The 26491-nt window shown below is 32.2% G+C and overlaps 1 protein-coding gene across 1 annotated transcript; it reads right to left on the reverse strand.

Moving 5' to 3' along the window:
* Window positions 1-9546: 9546 nt before the first annotated feature.
* LOC134716400 (sperm microtubule associated protein 2-like) lies at window positions 9547-17951 on the reverse strand. Its single transcript, XM_063579383.1, has 6 exons — window positions 17759-17951; window positions 16242-16319; window positions 14972-15091; window positions 14167-14298; window positions 10506-10643; window positions 9547-9743 (listed from the first exon to the last, which is right to left on the reverse strand). The coding sequence occupies exons 1-6, from the start codon at window positions 17836-17838 to the stop codon at window positions 9698-9700; spliced, it is 594 nt and encodes a 197-aa protein (XP_063435453.1). The 5' UTR covers window positions 17839-17951; the 3' UTR covers window positions 9547-9697.
* Window positions 17952-26491: the final 8540 nt, after the last annotated feature.

A 26491-nucleotide genomic window follows, 5' to 3' on the forward strand; every position in this document is an offset into this window, starting at 1 on the left:
TTAACTATTATGTCGGGAATTTTATAGATTATTATTTGGTATTGGTGTTCTCATTGTTGAGGGCCGTATGGTGACTTACATTTACAATCAGATAAAACACTCTTATTCTAAATCTAAGTTATTCATATTTTCTCTTTTAAAATTTGGAATATTTATATGCTGTATAAAAAATATTTTATTATTCCAATCAAGGGCCCTTGATGGGCAGCATAACATGTACACATAGAACAATACATCATGATTTGCAACAGAAAAACTTCTTTATATAATAAAACAAGTGTGGACACAGATGAGTGTGGATAGTATGTTTGGATGTTTGACAGTGTCTTATGACAAAAGGAGTTCTATGTTTTTCCTATATGGTGTTATTAACTGTGTTGCAGGATGACAACCAATCTGAGCATTAGGAGTGTTATTTGTTATTTTTTTTTTTTATGTTCAAGACGGGCGTGGAGGAGACAGTAATAACATTAGTTACCGAATGATTATGATAGAATATGTTCTACATCTTTGATTTTGGATACATTTTGTAGCTAGGAGAGCAACACATAATAGGTTCTTTTTTCTTAATGGGAGATGATATCTAGTTGAGAACATGGTATAAGGAGACTGTAATTCAGCGGTTGTTGTGTTTATGCGTTACATATTAGTTTTTTGTTTATTTATTTAATAAAAATAAGGCCATTAGTTTTCTCGTTTGAATTAATTTATATTGTCATTTCGGGGCCTTTTATAGCTGATTTTGCGGTATTGGCTTTATTTGTTATTTGTTATGGTATATATGAAAGTGTAGACATTAACATTAACTGTAACAATAAACATTTAACACAGATTAGGTTTCTGACACATAATGAATGTGGTCTAATGAACTTAAAATATTTGTTTTGCTTTGGAGCTATACACTATGCTGTTGAATATTAAAATCCTTTCAAAAAAAAATGTTTAAAGAAATTTTCTTTTTAATTTCTGGAATGAGAAAAATTGACCCCCTCCCCCATTTTTTTCACCTACTCCTTTCCCTTATTCTAAAATGATCTTATAATAAAATGAAATATTAAAAAAAGTTCAGACAGGTGTTATTATCTTCATTCTATAAAAATCATAAAAATTTAATTCCAGACAGGATCAGAACCATAAAATCATTACAATTATCAATAATTGTTATTACATACATTACATAACTTTTCGTCTAACTTCTAGACATGTTATCATATAGCTCCCTAAATATTTTTTTAAGTACAGACAGATTTTCATTAGTAAACAACCTCATTTGAAAGATGTATAAAATTAGGACAAATGCAGTTTATCTCCTTGAAAAATATCTCCCGATCATTTTTGTATGCTGGACAACTAGTTATAAAATGTAAATGTAAGATGTTATAACCAGATGCTCCGCAGGGTGCAGCTTTATACGACCGCAGAGGTTGAACCCTGAACGGTTGGGACAAGTATGGACACAACATTCAAGCTGGATTCAGCTCTAAATTTGGATTGTGATTAAATATTTGACACAGCATAGGTTTCTGACACATAATGAATGTGGTCTAATGAACTTAAAATTTTTGTTTTGCCTTTGAGCAATTCACTATGCTGTTGAATATTTATCCTCTCAAAAAAATGTTTGAAGAAATTTTCTTTTTATTTATGAAATTTCAAATGAGAAAAATTGAACCCCCCCACCCCAATTTTTTTTCTTCACATCCCCCTATCCTTTATTCCGAAACTGATCTCAATTCAAATTTCTAATGGAGTTTGCAACAATAATTACTCATTTAAATACATCATAAAATATTAAAATGTAAAAAAGTGCTTGTTACCACTGAATGGTAAAGATTGTTTAAATTTAACAGTTGGTAGAAAAGTGAATATACATTGTATCTATAATACTAAAATTACGAGGTCCTATTTGTCAGCCGGCATCACGTAAAATCGACGAATCAAAAAATTCAACTTTATATAGAACAATATAGTACAAAGGTGTAGATTAAAAATTACACCACTCCAGGCCCTTTTGTTTTCCACGTAATTAATATTGCCAATAATTAAGAAGTTCCGGTCCGATACCGATACCAATAGTATAATCACCTGTTACCTATTACCTTATCTGTACGTTCTGCATCTGACAAGGCGCACCACCAAACGGTATATTCAGGATTCATATGCTATATACACGGGTCATAATCACAGGGTTGACACTACTAAATTGTCAAATTGTTACCTTTTGTAGTATTTTAATCAGTAAGACTTTCTAAGATAACAATACGAATACTAAAAATCTGGACTAAAAATAAGGTGTATAGGTACAGTTTTCAATTTGTTTGCGGGCATGACGTAAAACAGCGAATCAAAGAATTCAAGTTTATTTGTTACTAATATAGGACAATGCTGTGTTTTTGTTTTCCAAATAATTAATACTACCAATAAATGATAAGTTCCAGCTCGACGGGTTCAAACAGAAAGATTTGAAAGCAGAGAAAACTGTGTATCTTATAATCGGCATGACTTTATCAGATGACAATTCTAATACTAAAATAAGGCTTGCGCATAGTTGTGTACTTAAATTCAGTCACGTACCCGCGATATCACGGGTGTGTTCTAGTGTTGTATAAAGCAATGATTTAAGTTCATTCAACTACCTATTCTGGACAAAGAAGTACATGTTAAGATTCAGCATATCAAAGAACCCAAAGAATTCAATTTTTGTTAAAATCAAACTAAGTTTAATTTTGGACCCTTTGGACTTTAATGTAGACCAATTTGAAAACCGGACAAAAAATTAAGAATCTACATACACAGTTAGATTTGGCATATCAAAGAACCCCATTTATTCAATATTTTTATGAAATCAAACAAAGTTTGATTTTGGACCCCGATTTGAACCAACTTGAAAACTGGGCCAATAATAAAAAATCTAAGTACATTTATAGATTCAGCATATCAAAGAACCCCAAGGATTCAATTTTTGTCAAACCAAACTAAGTTTAATTTTGGACCCTTTGAACCTTAATGTAGACAAATTTGAAAACGGGACCAACAATTAAGAATCTACATACACAGTTAGATTCGACATATCAAAGAATCCCAATTATTTAATTTTTGATGAAATCAACAAAGTTTAATTTTGGACCCTTTGGGCCCTTTATTCCTAAACTGTTAGGACCAAAACTCCCAAAATCAATCCTAACTTACCTTTTATGGTCATAAACCTTGTGATTAAATTTCATAGATTTCTATTAACTTATACTAAAGTTATGGTGCGAAAACCAAGAAAAATGCTTATTTGGACCCCTTTTTGGCCCCTAATTCCTAAACTGTTAGAACCAAAACTCCCAAAATCAATCTCAACCTTTCTTTTGTGGTCATAAACCTTGTGTTAAAATTTCATAGATTTCTATTCACTAAAGTTGGAGTGCGAAAACTAAAAGTATTCGGACGACGACGACGATGCCGACGACGCAGACGACGACGCCAACGTGATAGCAATATACGACGAATTTTTTTTCAAATTTTGCGGTCGTATAAAAATTATATTGAAAAAGTTTTAAAATACTAATAAAATATTAGTAGTAGCGTTTGTTGAACTCGCTTAGATTTCGAGATCAAGGTTGATAAGTCCGCGCTTCTGTGAACCCGGTGATTCCGACTGGTTACCAGAAACAGGACTATCCAGCCTGTCCTGTTTTTACACACTCAATTATTGTTACACGACCTATTCGATGGCTTATATTATCTGTCACTGAATCATTAAGCTTTGACAGATTTATATAGAATAACATATTGTTTTAAATATCTACGTTACCATTTCATAACTGAGAGAATATATGAAATTTTATATCTAAAACAAATTAAATAAATATTTGATACACTTTCCAGACAAGTCATATGTCAAGTCCAGTAATGTGTAAGTCTTAGAGTCCAATTATTGGTCAAACCAATCAGTGTTGTTCTTTACATCTACCATGTTTAACATTATCTTTCAGCACCGCGTATCACCATGCGATGACAGATTTATAGCTCTTCATACTATTTTTCTATAATTACGATGAAATGTGAAAAATTCGCTTGCGTCATGTTTATTTACAGGAGAATTAGGTTATCAGGTAAAAACCCTCTTTAAAAATATATATCTTTATTTATGAATAAAAAAACAAAAAACTGTGGAATAATGTCAAGTTTTGATTTTTGGCTCTATATAGCTTCGAATTATTCAGCTTGTTGTTCATCTTAAGCATGTTAAGCATGTTAAGTGTCGTAAATGATGTAACCTAAGCAGTATTTACATCATATAATAATGAGAAAGGAAATGGGGAGTGTGTCAAAGCGACAACCCCAAGTTTTTGGTGGGGTTAGTGTAGCTCAGTCTTTAGTTTTCTATTTTGTGTTTTGTGTACTCTTGTTTGTCTGTATGTCTTTTTCTTTCTCAGTCATGGCTTGTCAATTTATTGTCGACTTTTGAGTTGAAGAGTCCCCTCTAGTATCTTTCACTTTTCTTCGGGAAACCCGTCTAGTCGGAAGTTACAATGGGTCGTTATGTTGTTGTCTCAAATCACGTTATTCCCCCTTTTGAGTGGCTTTGACATGGAACATAATCCATAAAACGATCTTGTATAAGCGAGATATTCAGAAATTTAAGAATATGTCAGTATTGAGATTTTGAAAAGATAACTTTGAAGATGAAATATGGCGGGAAATAACATTATAGACAAAATGGACTTCTTTGATCTCACGATAAAATCAAAGAGAACGAAACCATGTTAACCTATGAGCATACACAATCATAGAATATTATATATTGTCCGATATATTGTCTCCATTTTATTTCCATGCTATCAGTGGCATTCATACCACAATGACATCTTCTTATTTTAGATAATCAATTAATTATACACTGACAACTACACGATGATGTACCGAAAAGCATTTTAAATTATATATTGAGTTTATGGACATTTTAAGGATAAAAAGTTTATAAAACTTAATATCAAACTTTCAAATATTGTAAAATATTTTTATATAATCAACTTACGTACGTCTCGTGTTGGATTTCCCAGGAATAAGATATACATGTGAGATAGGTGCAGCGTAGTTATACTGGTGTTAAAATATCAAGTTTCAATCATCCCTGGGGTTCACATGACAATGTGATTTACAGAGTAAACAAATCGTCTGCAACTGGAATTTATTAACTGTGAAAATAAATGATACCGATAAAATCACACGAATATAAAGCCCAAATTTAATGAAAACTCTTCCCTGCCTTTAAAAAAATAAAATTTAATAGCATTCAAACTGTAAAGAAGCGTCGCCAGATGTCACCACTGTTTCGGAGTTTGACATTGACCAGGATATTTTTCTTAATTCTTAAAACATGTTTAACTCAACGCAAACTTATTTTAGTGGGAATTGAATCGAGATAAATTGGCCACAAGAACTTCATTTATAGCACAATGTCAAGCTCTCCAAGCACACCAGATAACTGGATTTTCTTAGCATTTCAACTGGTGCAAACGCGGACGTTGACCCCGACTCCGATGTCATTCAATACCTAAGTATATTCAATACACTTTATTATTTTTGGAAAAGAAAAAAACCCATCAAAGATGCTTAATTGCTTGGAGTTATACTAAATAACATGGACGACTGAGAAAAATAAATGAATGTTACGTGAAATATATGCCAACTTTGTAACTGGACAAGTTAAGATTTTCCAAATGAACTATTTAACCACCAGAATTTGACCCAAAGACGTCTTATAATTGATTAATTCTTGTTTGTTTTACTTCCAACGGACGTCATATAAACAATCATTTTAATATGTGTATTTTGGCTTGTGAAACAATTCTGCTTTTGAGACGAAAATAAATAAAAAACAAATAAAACCAAAAACCTTCTAGCAAAGACTTGTGAAAAAACGACTTTGGTAAATAATCATAATAATAATAAAAATAATAATAATAATAATAATAATAATAATAATAATAATAATAATAATAATAATAATAATAATAATAATAATAAAAACACCCCAAAAAAGCAACAAGGGAAATCCACGTGCTCCACTTTTCTACCAAAAGAAAAAAATGAAATCAATAAAAAAAAAAATGTTTTTCTTTTAATTTTTAGGTACTTTGGGCCAATTTTGTCACTGCTGCATATCTTTATTTGGACTGGTATTTAGACATACTGTATATAGTTACACCTTCTTAATTAACTTAAAATCGAAAACCAGCGTCCGCCGTTTGTACTATACATACTGTTTCGACCACCTGCTACTTCACAACTATTATTTAAACATCTGAGAATAAATATTACATATATACTCTAAACATTGACATAGGCAAACTTAAGAACGCAAATCAACGATTCAGAGTAATCAATTATTAGAAAAGTTATGACATAAGTGGCGATCTGTCTTTTAATGCCGATGAGAGACTATGAGGCTTTTGGTAGTTTTCTTACTGGGTAAGTTTGCAATGAATATATATAAAATGTATGCACTGATATATGTTATATTAAAAGAAATAATGAATAGTCATTCCTTTTCCCATTAAAACAATTTTAATGAAATGTTGATCATTTTGAAATCTGCGACTTCAAACATATCGTATAATAGACTGAGATAATACACTATTAATACTAAAGTGTTTAAAAAGTGGTAAAAATCTTTCGTCAGATGAACCTAAAATTTGAGGCCAAAATTGGTCCTTACCGGACCTACTCCTTTATTAAAAAAAGTATTCGTACAATAAAGAGAATTGAACTTAGTTAAAATGACATTTTTGTGAAAACAAAATGTTAAAGAAATTCGCAATAAAAATAGTTTCAAAAAGGAACTATTGACTTATTCTGTGTATAGAAATAAAACCAAATATAGTATCGCAACAACTTGTCATATAGCAAATTTAAAAAAACAAAATCAACAATTAAGATTAAACAGTTATATTCATGGTTGACATTAATGGAGTTCATGTCTTTTTCAACAATTAAGATTAAACAGTTATATTAATGTTTGACATTAATGGAGTTCATGTCTTTTTCAACAATTAAGATTAAACAGTTATATTAATGTTTGACATTAATGGAGTTCATGTCTTTTTCAACAATTAAGATTAAACAGTTATATTAATGTTTGACATTAATGGAGTTCATGTCTTTTTCAACAATTAAGATTAAACAGTTATATTAATGTTTGACATTAATGGAGTTCATGTCTTTTTCAACAATTAAGATTAAACAGTTATATTAATGTTTGACATTAATGGATGTCTTTTAATGCTTACTCCCGGTATATAGCGTGATGACAATAACTTTTATAACGGGTAATTTCTTAACCTTGTTGTCCGGTAACATATCTACACTTACATTTACCCTGCTATTTAGCTGTGTCGAACTCAAAATTCGATGATTTATAATTTACTGTAAATCTGTAAAGGTGTACTAAGTATTTCCCCCATCAATCAAATTTTCATATAAATCTTATATTTTAACCCCCTTTCTAAAAAGCGTGTCTTTAGCTGTAGTTAGAGAAATTAGACTTTCAAATTGAGTCATAAAGACTTGAGCTATAGATTTTGCTGATACCGCTTAAAACTTGTCATTTAAGAGAAAGATCAAATACTCACATGTATATTATAAGTTTCAAGTTGATTGGACTTCAACTTCATCAAAAACTACCTCGACCAAAATCTGTAACCTAAAGCGGGACGGACGGACGAATGGACGAACGAACGCGTGCACAGACCAGAAAACATATATTGGATAATAATTCCATGGTTTTACAAAATAAAAAAAAAATCGGAAAATAAAGAGTAAGTTTAAGAAATGACAAATCATTAAACAAAGGTACTGAACTATAATTTTTGTCGTGGTTGGTGGAAGTGTTTTAACAGACATTTCTCAGTCATGACTCCGAAAGAAAAAACAGTGCGAGTTCAACTGCTTAGTGTTGCTTTTGGCTTTTAAGCTTATAATAGGACTGAGTTTTTCAAAACAATACAGGTGTAAAAATTCTTCCAGATTCACATACGTTTATCACTACCCTTTAGTGGGCCCGACTTTGTCTCTCTTTTTTGACTCCTGATTTAAGAACTTTACAGTTTGTCTCCAGTTGTTCTAATCTTGTATTCTTTGTTATTTATTTCCCCGGTTTAATGGTGAAATTTTACTAAAGAGGTGCCTATATACATAAGAAAGTAGTAAATTATCCAGAAAAAAGAATAAACAGCTGCGCAATGATGGCATGATACGCCCGACGTCTTATGTGGAAGTTATATGCAATAATCAGAAATAGTTTCTGAGAAAGTTTTAAGCAATAACCATACATAGTTTTTGAAATCCCCCATCCTGTTTTTTTTTACAAAAACTAAATATCACTAAAAGAAAATTTTGAATCAAAACCAAAAAGTAAACAGATCTTTATATTAATATAACAAAGAAGTGTGTAAAGTTTTAAGCATTAATCATAAATTATTTTTGAGATACGGCGCGACATGTAAAAAAAAACTCCCCTGTTTAACAAAATACTCAATAACTCAAAAATACGATTTTGAATCATCACCAAAAAGTATACAGATTTTTAGATTAATGTAACAAAGACATGTGTAAAGTTTGTAGCAATTATCATAAATCGATTTTGCGATATGGCGCGACTCGAAAAAAAACCTCCCCCTTTTTTACAAAATACTCAATAACTCAAAAATTAAATTTTGAATCATCAGCAAAAAGTATACAGATATTAAGATTAATATAACTAAGAAGTGTTTAAAGTTTTTAAGCCATAATCAAGAATCGTTTTTGAGATACAGTGCGACATGTGAAAAAAACACCCCCCTGTTTTAGTTACAAAGTGCCGTAAATCTAATTTTCACCAAAAAGAATTTGGATAAGTCGTTCTCAAGTTACGGTGCGACATGTTTACGCCGGACAGACACAGACAGACAGACAGACAGACAGACAGACAGACAGACAGACAGACAGACAGACAGACAGACAGACAGACAGACAGACAGACAGACAGACAGACAGACAGACAGACAGACAGACAGACAGACAGACAGACAGACAGACAGACAGACAGACAGACAGACAGACAGACAGACAGACAGACAGACAGACAGACAGACAGACAGACAGACAGACGGAAGGACACCGGACATGTGTATACCATAATAAGTCCCGTCAAAATACAGACAGACGGAAGGACACCGGACATGTGTATACCATAATAAGTCCCGTCAAAATTTTTACGGGCGTATAAAAATCAAAAGAAAAAAGACAAGCGTTTGACTTAGGCAAAGGGTATTTATTCCATACAGAGATACATGTACATGTATGTTGGTTTTCCTGTTTGAATGGTTTTACACTAGTCATTTTTCGGACCCTTTATAGTTTGCTCTTCTGTGTGAGCCAAGGCTCCGTGTTAGAGGCCGTACTTTGACCTATAATGGTAAATACTTTTTCAATTTTGACTCGGATGGATAGTGGACCCTTTGGCGCTCATACCACATTTTTTGTATCTCTATATATGGATGAGGATATATAATGAAAAACATTTAAAATTTGTTTATACTTCTCGAAGTTAACATACACTTAATATACATTGATTGTTCTTTAACTAAGCAACAGTTTGTAAATGTTATATATCTATACATCTAATTGGTCTGGTTTTTTTTTAACTGATCCTGACTGTCACGTGCTCCTATCTTCGTAATGTGCTCGTTATACTTAAAGGTTGTACTATTTGTCTAAAAGTAGAAGAAACAGAATATTACTTATAAGTTAAAAGTATAACAAAACCACATTTAGTATTGGGAATCGTTATTTTTCTACGGTACTTAATACTACTGTAACATATCTTGACCTTATGTTAACGTATGATACTGAATATGTATTGACCAATTATTTTAATACTACCCTTTATTTAATGTCTCATCAATATATACCCCACATTTCCTTGTTAATGCCTCCAAAGTAAGTAAAGAGTTCGAACCCCGTCAAGAAAAAGATAAAGTTTAAACTTGCAACTGACACAAATATGCAATTATCTCTAAAGATATGAATAAATATATTTGCCGTTAATAATTTTGTAATACAACCTTTTTGTAAACTGATAGGTTGCGTATATGCTATAAATATTTTATCTAATTATGTATAGTTTTTTTTTATAATGTCTTAGCATGTACAAAATGTAGTTCCATATAGTTGAATATTAAAGTTATATTGTCTAAACAATCATGAAAGTTATAACTGTTCTTTTGCCTGTAAATAAAGAATCTATACGATTTTTTGTATTATAGTAACGGACTCTCGTCGCGATTTAATAAGTGAGTTTGTGCCGATCTGTAATATATAATCATCACTCTGTCGATATCGGGTCGAGTAATGATATCAACATAGGGCTGACAATTCAACTCGCATATCAGTGAAAAGTACAACAGTTGCCTCGTAGAGTTGTCGTAAAGTATATAGATATGTATTTATTTAGTACTAGCAACATTTGATGATACCTGTGAGCTAAGAAATCTCGATGTAAAGCCTTCGGTCTTGAAAGTTCTTGCATTCTAATTGAAGCTTTCTTGATCTTCACGGCTCTCAAATCTGGTGATATCGCCGATGGACGACCACAGCTGTATTTAAACGAAGGACTGAAATAAAAATCAAAACAAAAGAGCCTCAGTTTGAAATCTTTTCAGATGTGGTGTAAACGCTCAGATGACAGCACCTTCACAACAGAACAAGATAACTTGTTGTCTACATCATACGGTTCTTTTAAATGGTAGAAAAATGTCCAAATCATATGACTGGGTTTTAATATGAAGATTCTACATTGATGTGAATAAACTTAAAACATTTTCTATAATGACCGTTATCCAAATCCAATTTCTTCATTGACCCAAAGACCTGTGGCTATTATCATCGAAATACTGAATATACACACTATGATAAAAATCAACCACAATCACCGATCAGATTTATTCGTGGCTTGATCATAGAATACCATTTTGTCTATATGATATTTATGTTCCTTTTGGTATTCTATTACATTGTAAATTGCTCGTGCACCTGTTCCACAAACTCGTAAGTGGTTGTCTCATGTTCAATGGTTTTATTACTAGTAATCGGATTTTGCGAATATAGGAAATCCGGTTTGGTATTAAATTCGCGATGCACGACGAGTAAGTGCCAATGAATTTGAGGGATCTTTAAAATTATGCTATTCAAAGTATTATGCTGTTACTTATGAAAAATGGATCATTTTGATATCGACGATTTTCAGTTTTACCGTATTAGGAGTTAAGGTTCTTAATAGATAAATAAATGGTTTGCATATTATGATCAGGCGGTACTGGTGACAAATAGTGGTCAGTGAGTCATGTTTGATATTCACTTTTTTTCATTTCTTGATAGGTTCGATGATTTCAAAATATCTAGTCACATATAAGCATTATAGGTGAAATAAGCCATACAGTAACGCTCTGAATATATAAAAAAAGAAGATGTGGTATGATTTCCAATGAGACAACTATCCACAAAAGACCAAAATGACACAAAAATTAACAATTATAGGTCACCATACGGCCTTCAACAATGAGCAAAGCCCATACTGCATTGTCAGCTATAAAAGGCCCCGATAAGACAATATAAAACAATTCAAACGAGAAAACTAATGGCCTGATTTATGTTAAAAAAATGAACGAAAAACAAAATGGTTATATTCAAGATATAGAAAACTCGGTTTTCTGTCAACTTGACAGCTATTACTTTGAAATTATATGGAGGATTTGATAGCGAAGATTTAACAGTGCACTCTGTTTAATTGTTTCACATGTTTAATCTCTGGAAGGTATAAAATATGATTTTTTTTTATAGCCGGTCGTTATTTGTATCTTATTGAAGTATACACCGCATACCTTTTCGTTCGTGATGAATTTGTGTAATTTAATTAACATTATTATCGCTGTATAAAATTCCCGCCAAGTATATGTTTTATATCAGCAGATAGCCGTTGATAGCATTATGGTGCCAAGGTCATTTGAGATGTCAATGTCATATTATAAATCAACAGGACTTGTTCAGTATGAAATAAAGTATGACTTAGTTAAATTTTCAATTACAATAGATATGATCATTGTATATATAGCCGGTCGTTATTTGTATCTTATTGAAGTATACACCGCATACCTTTTCGTTCGTGATGAATTTGTGTAATTTAATTAACATTATTATCGCTGTATAAAATTCCCGCCAAGTATATGTTTTATATCAGGATGGAGGATGAATATCATTTTTTATTCCAATGTGTTAAATTTAATGATGACCGCAATCATCTATTTCAAGAGATAACTAAAAGTTGCCCCAACTTTTTAACTCTTAACGCAAGAGATAAACTGATATGGCTTATGAACACAGAAGATAAGTCTATTCTCACTGCTGCATGTAAATTTATTTCGAAAAATTGTTAATTATGTGGCCTTCTTGTCTGCTTCAGACACGAGGAGGACTGTGTAAATACCACAGCTCCTTGAGTACCGCCCCTTGGTGTCTGTTGCAGTAGGGAAACCTACACCAGGGGCGTAGCTAGAAAGAAACGATGTGCAAGCACCTACCGCCGAGCGGAGCGAGGCGAAAAAATTTTGGGACCCTTTTATGCAGGAAAATGGTTTTTTTTTTCGGTTTTCGGTCATAGGACAGTTGAAAGAGGAGCTACATGTAGATAGGACTTATAAAATTTATGATTGTAAAACTATTCATGAAGCTTCTGAATAAAGTAAATCATGGTTAATTGAAAACATAAACTACACATTTTTCTGATACAGAATTTACTCAAAATTGTCCAAAATCTGCTCTTCGGGTCTAGGCAGAAACGAGCTTCTCTATTTATTTGTCAATATTCACACTGAAATCTCGTTGAATATGCAGTAATGCTAGCGATGATAACCTGTCATTGTTCATTGTTGATCGTACATTTGATTTCAACAGACGTAGTACACTGATAGACCACCACGGTAGCACTCGCGAGATGTTATAAACCAGTGTACGTGTTTGCCATCGAGCGACCTCCCAATTGAATTCGTCAAAATTACATACCAGGTCAGTTTCGTATGTCTCAGACAATGTTGAGATTTGTTCGTTTGTTATATTTCCTACAACACGAGGAAGCAGATACGGCACAAAGAAGCGATTTTCTGATAATACCAGACGCGACTCCACTCTCCAGTTCCATTATCATATGGTCTATAAACGCAAAATAAAATGAGACTTTCCAATAATGTTTTGCGTGTTTGCAGGATGAGAGGCTCTGATAGTCCCTCGAACACATCGCCGTGGCATAATTTCAACGATATCGAAGGGTTTAAAGCTAATGCCGATTGGTACATCCCATTCCAAACAGATAAACTGTACTCTGTAAAATGTGCTCCGAAACTACAGGTATTAGACTGAGTATAACAAATTCAAATCGTGTAAAAGATACAAGTTACAGCGTCCGATTTTGTCATGCATGATCTCCAATAAAACTTCTATTTTGAAACCAAATGCCGTTATTTAATGACATTTCATCAATCAAAAAAGTGACATCATGTGTGTTTCCTTTAAAATTTGATTTATAAAGTTTTAATTTTGCAAAAAAATATTTTGCATGCCGAACCGATGTGCACGCAACTGCGTGTTGGCGTATATGGAGCTACGCGCCTGTACACTATTCTCAATACCTGTTTACTGCAGTATATGTTATTTGCTGTGAATATACATAAACTTTTTTCATTTGTGTTTGTTTTTCTGCATCAGATACGAGGAGGATTGTTAGAGCTTTTAAGATCACAATCCTAGAGCATCGTCCCTTGGTGTCTGTTGCAGCTAAACAATCATTTATTTTATATTTTATATTTTATATTTATACATTTTCAGCAAAATATTATAAAATCAAGTGAGAAAAAAAAAAAAAAAAATAAAAAAATAAATAAATGGGGTTTGCCACATCTCTGGAGTAGCAACTCTCAAATACTTTTTTATTTAACAAATAATACCTGTATGACTATTTCAATAGTTTATTTTACAATGTTATGTAAAATACTGTATGTTGTATCAATCATATATGTTATGTGTATATGCCCCCCTGGGGACCTAATTTGGAAAATAAAATTTATCTTATCTTATCTTATCTTATACCTAAACCGATTCCCTTGGTCGTGTGTAGGTTTTGGACTTGCCAGTTCTTTGACTCTCTCGCTAGCCTCCTTAACTTTAGGTTTGGCCTCTGTAATAAAGGAAGCCCGTCCAATACTGTAGTAAAACAGAGGTCTGAAAATTAAATATATTATAAATAAATATCCCTTTCTGTAACAATGTAACTTGATGGTTAACATTTTTTAATTTGACACAAAGTTTCAATAATTCAGGAAAAGTACATTGCAAGTAGTAATTACAGCTGTGTTAAGAAGTATGTGTATGAATCAGTATAAACATACAAGCAAACATACAAGTTTAAGCGCTATTGTTGTCCACATCCTCGAATCGCTTATAGAAAGTATATATGGAATAGGAACCCGGATGACCGGATGTCGGTCTAGGACCTGCCTTTATAAGTTATTCACCATTTTGTCTACTATAGCATAATAAATGCCGTGCAAAGCATTATACAACAATTTATGCTTTACTGCATGCGCTCATAGCCCATGTCTTCTACTCTATATATAGTGACACGTAACACGTCGGATGTCACTAGTGGTGTTATAACTACTGACAATTCCAGAGCTCATGAGTTCACTCCCAGTTTGATTGTGCTCGTTCTGCTCAATTTTAAGTTTTCTGTGAATCAATTTGTTATATCAAATGCAATTTTATATATTAGTAAATCTTATGTTCCGTTATCTTTATACTTTATTTTTCTGCAGTATCTTCTAGCTGTTTTGTAGCATGTTATAAGCTATATATCTGACACTTCTGACACGTTCGTCTCTAAGATTTTAATTACCTTATGCGTTCGTTTTGAAAATTTCTCTTTGGTTTAGACAGGTCTTTCACTCTTTCATTTGCCTCTGGTATTTTTCCAAGTGGTCGTATTGGTTGTTGTGATCCCCATAAAACATCTAAACTTTAATACAAATCAATTAAATTGTTATAAGGTATGTTAACTCAAAATGTGGGATTTGATACCATAACCACAAGAAATACTACGCGTAAAAACTATCTAAATGTAAAAAAAATGTTATTTTAGCTTCATATTTCATACCTAGTTGCAATTGGTTTGGAAATTTTTGAAATTAAATGTACTAAACATGAAAAGTAACAAGCAAGAAAAATGTCAATTAATGAGACAAACACATTGAATTAAATGCGACTTCCATACAAGTGAGAGATTTAGCTAGCAATAAAACCAGGTTTATTCCACCATTTCCTACATGAGAAAACGACTGTACCAAGTCAGGAAAATGACAGCTGTTTTTCGTTTGTTAGATGTGTTTGAACTTTTGTTTTTTTCCATTCAATAAAGGACTTTCGGTTTTTGATTTCCCTTGAAGTTTAGTATTTTGTTATTTTTTCTTTATTTACGAGACAATCATTGACGACAAATTATGAATGTGTTGAATCTAAAACTAGCTAAAATATGCAGTATTGATAATATCATTATCTCAATAATTTTTTGGCTAGTGTAGTAACATGATGCAATACACACTATTTCTTATTTTTATCAAACTTGCTTTGGACTAGCTGTTAGTAACTACAGTACTCTCAAATCTGCACTTAGTAGCTTTCTGTGTTTTTGTATGATATTTTTCTGCTTTATATAGATCTGATGAGTTAATATTAAAAAAAGAAGATGTGGTATGATTACCAATGAGACAACTCTCTACAAGAGACCCAAATGACACAGAAATTAACAACTATAGGTTACCGTAGGCCTTCAACAATTAACAAAGCCCATACCGCATCGTCAGCTATAAAAGGCCCAGAAATGACAAATGTAAAAAGTGAATTGCACATTACAAAATTCATGGTACCATCACAGTATGCTATAATGAAACACACACTCAATGTGTATATGGGTTCAGCACCAAATATTAAGACCGATGAAGCAGTAGTACTTAAATGTATTTAAAGCAGATGTGCAAAATTCGCACTCATATTTGGTTGAATTCAATTTATCAAATACTACAGGTTATTTTCATTTGTCAAGTAATAAAATATCTTTTCATTATCCACATTGATTAAAATAGAATAATACATAGATTCTGTATACTAACCCTACATGAGTTGGGGTTCCATTGGATTGCCATCTTTCGTCGAGGTTCCTTGGGCGAGACAGAGCTTTCAAACGATCTCTGAAATCAATTTATCAACAAATTCAATTATGTATATTGCCATTACACCATTCATTTATAACATGTAACATAACATAACAAAATTCAAAACAAACTGTATCAACAACAAGATCATTATATTACTAGTATTATTATTTCATCAAAATAAAAAATGAGATATAATTTATATTATATCATGCATTTCATTGTTTTCTTCTTGATGTATAAAAATAATTAATAAATTGATTGAGAAATTTGAAATTGGGAATGTCAAAGAAGCAACAACCCGACCAAAGAGCAGATAACAGCCAAAGGCCACCATTAGGTCTTCAATCGTCGAGAAATCCCGCACATAAAGGGAGGTATCAGATGGCCTCTAAATAAAAATGAGTACTAGTTCAGTGCAAATGGACGTCATACTAAACTTCAAAACATATAAATGAAGTAAGTTGTGTTCGTATGTCTGCGGTGTGTGTTTACACAATTGTGCTCGCTGGATCCAATTTATAGTCACAATAACATTTTAGATCTGTTTGGATTGCTCATCCCCTTTTGATTATACAACGGAACTATAAAGAACTAACTGTCATACAAGTGGGAGATTTCACGAGCTATAAAACAAGGTTTTACCCTCATTTACTTCCGAAAATGCCTGTTCCAAGTAGTCAGTTATATGACGATTGTTATCTGTTCGTTTCAATGGTTGATTTTGTCAGATTTTATTGACTTCTTCCTCTTTGCTTTTAAACTTTCCTTGTCTTTCAGTTTTTTTCTGATAGATTTTCACACGGTTGTTTGCCATCTTTTACATATTGAGTTGTAAATCATTACCATGCAAACAATAAGGCGAGGAGTAATAAGATCATACGAGTGCACATGAAAATAACATCTAGAACAATTTAACACAGGCACTTGTCTCCAAATTGTTTTACCCTATATACCTTAATATATTAAGGTACATAGGAATTTTTTTTTGAGACAAGTGCCTGTGCAATTTAACATGAGACCTGTTACAATCTAAGAAAAATGTAGTCCAAATAATTATGACGTCTTGAAAGGCTATAATTATATTTTTTTTCTTTGACGCCTTACTTCGAACGTCGAAGTAAGGCGTAAAAGGACAAAATTATAATAGCCAAGAACGTCGAAGTAAGGCGTCAAAGGAAAAAAATATAATAGCCTTTCAAGACGTCATAATTATTTGGACTAAGACAAAGGGAAATCATGTTTTTAAAGTTCTGAAACGTTGATTCAAGTTGTGTGACCATTGGATATACTGTGTATCAAATAATTTTCAAGTCTGCTTGGAAAACAATCTTTTTTATTTCAAGTTCTGAATATTTATGAATTTTTATCAAGGTAGCAAGTTAATATAGTACACCAACAACATAATAAATTGAAAAATAAACAAATTATAAATCTACTTATTAGAAAGACTTATTTGCTATAAGAGTACTCACGATATTATACTTGGTGAGGGCGACTGTGAGATTGGAGGTAGTCGTATAACCGCCGCCCGGCTCCTTCGTGCATGTACCATTCTCTAGTAATAACACCAAACTTATCACATCTAAGATATATGTATTTTACAATGTTATTCTATATTGTAAATTGAACATATATATTTATTAAGAGTGTTTAACAAATCCAGATTAAAGTTATTAATTACGATTAAAATATTCTATTGATTATATGTGTTGAAATAAGTACAAGGTAAATAATATTAATACGTAATAAGTAAGATTATCAGATTAACAGTCATAAATAAGGATGGGTTTCTCTAGCTCTGTATGGGTTATCCACATGTCTAAGACAGTCATTTCCGATTTAAGGTAGCACAATACAAAGATTTTATAACTCCAACTACCAAGTTTTAAAATGCTGTAACTTTCTTAATAATGCTTGAAAATTTATAAAAGTGGTAGTTTTGAATAGCTAACAGATTACTCTTTCAAATTAATGCAATGTTAGCATTGTGCAACAACTATGTAATCAATTATAATGTTAACGGTGTCCAAAATATTTTTCCCCAAATTTCCACTTTCAAATGAAATTAGCTTCTGCATAGGTATCCCTAGAGGCTTGATTTTATTATATGTTGTTCCTATGGTCATTATCTACAAAAGGGTGTCTCAGATTTCAGATAGATTGTATAGAACAAATTTTACACCTAATTAAACATTATCTTCTTTTATGTGGTAAGGATGTTTCACTAATTGGAGATTTATGAGAGAATAGAATACCATAGAGACAATCTGAGACACCCTTTTGAAGCCCATGATGTGTTGATTAAGATTTCGTTAAAATTTTCTGTATAGTTAAAGAGATGAAAGAGCTAAATTCATTCAAGTGACCTTACCCAGATTTTGCCACTAATTACATAATAATTGATTACATAATGATTGTATAATAAAAATATTACATTCATTTAAAAGATTAATCTTTTATCTATCTATATGTACCTCTTTTATTATTTTCTATGCATTATTAAGAAAGTTACAGCATTTCAAATGTTAGTGATTGGAAGTAAAAAAATCTTTGTATTGTGCTACCTTAAACACTCAAATGACAAAATAATCTTACTTTCATACATATGGCTTATTAATTTTACTGACAATACACGTCCTAGTTAGAAAACTTTATTGCAGGTTATTAAGGTTAACTTAATGGCAATAAAGTAACGGTAGTTGGCTATTATTTTGATTTAAATCCGGTCAAGACATAGCAGCTTTTCATCGATAACAAATGTGATTTGTAAATTAATAAGAGAAAGAAGACAAGTTTTGTATAATCAACTCTTCCTAAAAAAAAACGAAAAGCAACTTTCTATTTTGGAATTGCTTGAGGAATTTATTCCTCATTTTTTATTCAGAACTAAGTTATTACCAGCAAAATTTATAAAAGAGTACACATTGTGTCTAATCAACTCCTACAGTTTTCAACCCAGATCCGTGACACTTGGAGGATAATTGCATATATGTTGAAGTTGTACTCCAGCTATTAAGGAAGTGTTTGAGATTCTTTACCTATCATATTTCAAATATTACAATTTTTAGTATAGACCATTCTCCATTGTGTCAGATACATTCTGCACAAACCAGCCATTTGGGTCTTTGGTCACATTTTTTTTATCATGTAAAAAACGACTATTCTTAGTTGAGCATAATGAAATACTTTGTTTGATGTTTTGAACCCAACTGTTTTTGAGCATATACAAATAATGTGTGGCTGCGATATAGTTTGTTCTAAGGCGGAGTAAGGCAAACATCAATTAGCCAATCTACACACGTTAAATAAGGCTGTAATGTGTGTTTATAGAATAGAATCAGATAATGGATTCCGTTTAGTATGATATATAATAGACTTAAAACTAATAAGCAAATAATAAAAGATATTGTAAACAAACTGAAACCAAAATGTATTGCATTATCAATATTAAGAAGTTTCTGAATTAACGACCTGGAAATCATCGATTGATAATAACTGTTTTTATTTATTAACGTTGTTGAACGCCAGACATGCACTTTGCTGATTCACCTTAACCTTTTGACAGTTGTCTCTTATTCAGAGAAGTAAATCATATTATCTATAAAAACCAAGAATCTTTCATAGCTAAAAAAACAGAAAATGAAAAAGAAACAGAGACTATATGTTTTTATAGTATAAAGCAAGGCCGAAGAGGCAACAAGGACATTGAAATTTTTTTTCTCCCTTTTCCCAAAAAGCATTTTATTTATCGACATATTAAATGCATGCTAATTAGTTGGAATTATTAGATCAGTATGCCGGAGTGTCTTATTGTCAATATATTTGTTGAACTTGAAGGTAAACTTTTTTTAACAAATTGTCGGCATTCCTAATGGAATGAACTGTGCGCCTCTCCCTGCCGGCCTCTTTCTATTTTCATATTAGTCGGAGTTCCTTCAGCCTTGTCAAAAACAAGAAGATCAAAGAAGCCAGATCATTTAATTTCACGTTTTAAATTCAGGGTTAGGTCAAAGAACGTCTCGTCCTTTTTCTAAAAAAAAATCATTGGAAGGTACCAAGACCTTGTTGATAAATATCCTTTTCAACTTCACAAATAATACACGATGATCTTATAAAGTATAGATTCTTGGTACTGACGTTGTTTATCATCTTAATAACGTGTTATAATATTATTTCATTTGTCGTTATGCTTCTTACTTTTACTATTTAGTCTGTTGTTTTTGGTGATATCCATTTGAAGTAGCTCAGTACTATTATACATCCCGTCATTTTATATTATTGTGCTATTGAAAATTTGTGTAATTTTAATTTTCATTTTTGCTCATGTGCTTTGTCTATATGCCTTTTTGTGTTTCTTTGTTACCTATGTTGTTACTCTGTACTGATACATCCCGTCATTGTGTTATTGTACTATGGTAAATTCTTGTATTCTTGTCTTTCATCTTGTCTATATGCCTTTTTATGTTTCTTTCTTACATTTTAGTTTGTTTCTATAGCTATTAAGATAAAAAATACAGTGTTGATATATATTTATTTAGAAACTACCCCTTTGCAACGGGTGGCACTTGTAGGCAGGGTACTCACAAATGCGTCTAAGAGCATATACAATGAATAATGTACAATTAAATAAGACACACATAGGACAATATCAAAGTTAAACATTAATTTTCTTTAAAACAAGTCAACATTCATGTAAAACATAACAGTATTATATATCAAAATAAAATCTGAACATTTAGAGATCACATCAATTAAGTTGCACACGTAAATCACAGTTAGCTTAATCTTCTAAAATTGAAGATCTGTAAGTGTACATTTCACTTAACATCTTTTTACTAAAAGTGTCAACATGTTTACAAACATTTGGATCAACCTTATACAAATATTCACCTAGCAGTATGTTTATTTTTTCGTAGGACGGTAACTCTGTGAAGAAAAAGTCGGGGAAGTTAGAACTTAGGTACTCATTTATATCGGCAAAATACTTACTTCGTATAGGAGAATATTAAGAACATTCGAGAACGAAATGTTCCACGGACTCCTCAGATTTGCATGAACATATTTGACAAATGTAGTCTCGGACATATTCATTCTATACAAAACTTGATTTATGGGTAGAAAATTTGTTCGTGCTAACAATTTTAACCTTGTAGACTTAAAATCGAGGAAGTTTGACAAATAAGGCTGTCTACCAGACGCAAGGTTGAATTTGGAGACCGCATAAAGACTGCTTTTATTTCTTATAACTTGAAATTCTCTTTCACGAACAAACCTTCCAAAAAACTGTTTGAAAATATTCAGGTTAACATTTGAGTTGGAAAAATGATCAAGCCCAACAGAATTAAACACATTTTTCATATACTGGGGATTTCCCCATCCTCGATGTAGCGTTGAGCCCTTTAGCTCGTCAAATAATATTCGACATAATCTATTCTTATCATGAAATCTAGCACAATAAGACACCCTTTGTCTATCAAGGAAATCATATATCGGTTCCCAACTCAAATCTACGAACAGAGCCGACTTAGGGATATTCATGTTAGTGCTAAAAATGAATTTCGCCAATTTATATTGCCAAGTTTCAAAAATTTGTTTGCTTGAAGCTGACGACGGCAGCCATACAGCACAACCGTGTGCGATAGATGGCCGTATTACCGAGTTCCAGAGGGCATCTCCGAAGGATATGCGATTGAAAGATCTGTGCTCATTTAGCAACTTTGTCATATAATATCTTTATCTAAACGCTTGCCTATTATCATAACCTTGGATTTGTTTTGGTTAACTTATAGATTCCACTTTGAAGCAAAATTAGCTGTTATATCAAGCAGACGATGTAGTTCCGCCTCGGACTTCCCGATAAGGACTACATCATCAGCAAATAAAAGGCAATTCACTATATGCTAGTTGTGAGGATAGTTCGGCACCAAAATTACGAGGTCATTCCGGAAAAAGAGCCGGATACGAGACACAACCTTGTTTCAAGCCAAATTCTTGATCAAAGAAGTCTGTTTCACAATCACCAAACAAAACTTTGTTTGATACATTACTGTAAAGTGATTTCAGTAGTTTCCAACACTTACCTTGAATGCCAGTTTTACACAATAAATAGAAAAGGCCATCACGTCAGACTCTATCGAAAGCTTATGATAGATCTAGAAAAGCTAAACACGTTTCATATATGTTTAGCTTTTCGAATGGAACAAATACCTTGTAGAGTAAAAATATGATCCTCTGTTCTTCTTGTTTTTTCTAAATGCCCCCTGAACCTCGCCTAAAATATTATTTTCTTCTAAGTATGTCATTACAGATTCCTCCAAACTTTTCGAATATATTACCTTGTACACATTAGACGTTAAAGTAACCCCCCCCCCCCTGTAGTTATCAATATCATAGACAGACCCAGCTTTTAGTAGGGGTTGAGATTTTTCCTATTATGTCATTTTGTTTTATTAACACATTGTTGTCAATGTATAAATATATGATGCGAATGTTATACAAAAATGAGAGATTTAGCTAGCTATTAAAGCACCAATGTGTACATAATAAATTACTTGTAACAAGTCAGGAATATGCCAGTTGTTATCCATTCGTTTGATTTGTCTCCGCTTTTGATTATGTATTTTCCGTTTTGAATTTTCCTAGGCGTTTGGTATTTTTATGATTTAATTTTTCAATGGTAATTCATTGATTTTTATCTTTCAGCAAGATAATGTCTTCATTCATTCTCTTATTAATTGCCGTTAGAGAAAATAACTAACTACATATTCAAAGTTGAAAACAATCCATGTTACTTACAATGGCAGTTATCGGTGGTGGGGGCGCTCAAAACTAATTCAATAAACGCAAATAATAGAAATATAGTAGGACATAAACTGTCATGCTTTTGACTAGGAAAACGAACAAATAGTGGAAAAATTAGTGAAATGTGATATTGACCAGGACAATGAACATTTAGTGGAAATGATATTAGATTAGGATAAAGAACATATAGTGGAACATAATATAAACTAGAAAAAGAACATAATTATGTTGCATCATGATATTACATAGGATAACGAACATATAGTTGAACATGATATTGACATTTATTGGAACATTTTAGGATAATAAAAATTTACTGACTAGGGAAATGAACATATAGTGAAACGTGATATATACCACGAAAATTTTAAACATGTATCGTTGTACCTTTTATTGACTAGGATAATGACATTGACTAAATCAATGGATAACTAGTGGAACATGATTTCGACTAGGACAATGGATAAATAATGGTACATGATATTGACTAGAATAACGAATGTATAGCGGAACATGATATTGACTAGAATAATGAACGTATAGTGGAACATGATATTGACTAGAATAATGAACGTATAGTGGAACATGATATTGACTAGGAAAATGAAATAACGCTCTTCAACTTTGTACTTGTTTGGTTTTATAAATATTTTGATTTGAGCGTCACTGATGAGTCTTATGTAGACGAAACGCCCGTCTGGCGTACTAAATTATATCCTGGTATCTTTAATAACTATCAACACCACTGGGTCGATGCCACTGCTGGTGGATGTTTCGTCCCCGATGGTATCACCAGCCCAGTAGTCAACACTTCGGTGTTGACATGAATATCAATATTGTGGTCATTTTTATAAATTTCCTTGTTTACAAAACTTTGAATTTTTCGAAAAAAAACAAGGATTTTCTTATCCCAGGCATAGATTACCTTAGTCGTATTTGGCACAACTTTTTGGAATTTTGGATCCTCAATGCTCTTCAACTCTGTACTTGTTTGGTTTTATAAATATTTTGATTTGATTGTCACTGATGAGTCTGATGTAGACGAAACGAACGTCTGGCGTACTAAATTATAATCCTGGTACCTTGGATAACTATAAATAAACATATAGTGGAATATCCTTGACTTAAATGATGAATATGTTGGTAAGTATGATATTGACTAAGATACTGAACGTATAGTGGAACATGATATTGACTAGGATACTGAACGTATAGTGGAACATGATTTTGACTAGGATACTGAACGTATAGTGAAACATGATATTGACTAGAACAATGAACGCATAGTGGAACATGGTATTGACTAGGATAATGAACGTATAGCGGAACATGTTATTGACTAGGAAAATGAAATAATGCTCTTCAACTTTGTACTTGTTTGTTTTTATAAATATTTTGCTTTGAGCGTCACTGATGAGTCTGATGTAGACGAAACGAACGTCTGGCGTACAAAATTATAATCCTGGTACCTTGGATAACTATAAATAAACATATAGTGGAATATCCTTGACTAAAATGATGAATATGTTGGTAAACACGATATTGACTAAGATACTGAATGTGGAAAATAATATTGACAAGGATAATGGATACATTGTTGATCATGACGGTGTCTACGGAATGGACAGTTAGTAGAGCAGAATTGCATTGGACGTTTGACCATTTTTTGCAACAGGATTTTGACACGTTTATTTGCCTGTTTTTTTATTTAATCATAACATCCGTTCAGTTGATATTGGCTTAAAATGGGTTTTTTTCTGTGTCAGTGTTATCTTTTTGTGTGTGTCGAAGTCCATTTGAAGTTGTCGATATTATGCATGTAACTTTTATTAAATTTTTCTTTTTTCAGTTCGAATGGTTTCAGGGATAGCCCCACCATGGATTAGCTCCTGGATAGCTGTTACAGCTAATGGAGACCCAAATGAAGTTGAATTCACAGTATCACATACTTTAAATGAATTGCCAATGAAAGTTGATGTCCAAGTACGAGTGGAATTTAATAACACGTACTTTTACTTCAATGCTTTGAATTCTGCACAGTCCGGAAGTTACGACAATGAATATGGCGGGATCGTGTACATGTTTGACGAGACTATTGTCAAAATAATTGCTCCTGGTCCTAGCAATTGTGGAGAATGTAATGGTTATGTTGTATATCTAGGTATATTTTAATTTCAGTGACCTTTGGACCATTCTCATGGACTAGTCTAGGTCCGAACTTTTCAAATTATTGGCAAAGATAGTTGTTCTTTTTTGAATTGTGCGGACTATGGTCCAAAATTTGTTAGCCGTGCACTTAAAATATACAATTCATCATGACTTGCAATGTTTGTCGACAATGTGTAATGTTAAAAATAGTAACATGACATCTTATCAGTTTCAGGTAATCTTTATTTACGCCTAATTTAAAACTTTATGTTCAATATACAATCAAATACACCATTATTATAGCATACTAGTTATTATAATTCATATAAATATATTGGTATAATCAGTTGGTTGAAAACAAGTTTTATTATTGAGTTTTTCTATAGGTGGTGCCGACCATATAGGGCCTCCGGAATTTCCAAGAACATTCAAGACTGGTCATGTTCGTATTCGTGCCTGGACAATGTGCACATTTGGAAAACCATCTTTTTTAACCCGTATCGAGATAAACAACGGTAAGTAGTGTTAATTCATGCAGTAAAAATAAAAATAAATGGGTTTATGTCTATGAACTATGGATATACAAGTGAGAGGTTTAACTAGCTATAAAACCAGGTTTAATCCAACATTTTCTACATAAGAAATTGCATGTAACAAGTCAGGAATATGACAGTTGGTAGCATTCCGATGAACCTTTTTTGAAAAAGGACGAGCCGTTCTTTGATATTACCCTAGTTATCTACTTTCTGCCTAGACACTGGTGACGTATAAACATGGTTTTTCAAACTGCAATCCCAATAACCTTCTTTGTTTGCCATATACGAATTTAAATGAGAATAAAAAAAGTGAAGATTTTCATTTGCCTAGAATTGTTCTGCCCCTGCAGCAAGTTATGAATGCTAACATTATTTTCGTTTTTCTTAACAAATATTTTCAAAATCAATGTTACCGATATGATGACGTCTGTGATCCTCGAATTTTGGATGCTGATCTGATATCATTAAAACAACGTAAATGTGTTATTACCTCCATACAACATTAATTCATTGTTGGCATGATAGGTTTATGTTCTTCTTATATATTTTATGATGCCATGATACTAAACCTAAACAGGAGGTATTGTAATTGATTTTCATATGATTAAGACATAATCTTCAATCAGATTAATTGAGCTCTGGAGCTGGCATGTAATAGTAACTGATAGTAGTCATTTGTTAATTTATGTGTCATTGTCATTTTCCTAAGCTTCCTTTGTT

The sequence above is a fragment of the Mytilus trossulus genome, chromosome 4 (assembly GCF_036588685.1).
Source record: "Mytilus trossulus isolate FHL-02 chromosome 4, PNRI_Mtr1.1.1.hap1, whole genome shotgun sequence".
In the NCBI taxonomy this organism is placed as follows: Eukaryota; Metazoa; Mollusca; class Bivalvia; order Mytilida; family Mytilidae; genus Mytilus; species Mytilus trossulus.

What these genes read in the sequence shown, in the direction of transcription:
- LOC134716400 (XM_063579383.1), bottom strand. Translation starts at nt 17,838, where the DNA reads ATGGTACATGCACGAAGGAGCCGGGCGGCGGTTATACGACTACCTCCA. An exon ending in CCCTCACCAAGTATAATATC is followed by an intron (nt 16,320 to 17,758) that starts GTGAGTACTCTT and finishes AATTGATTTCAG; the next exon opens with AGATCGTTTGAAAGCTCTGT. An exon ending in GGAACCCCAACTCATGTAGG is followed by an intron (nt 15,092 to 16,241) that starts GTTAGTATACAG and finishes TTTGTATTAAAG; the next exon opens with TTTAGATGTTTTATGGGGAT.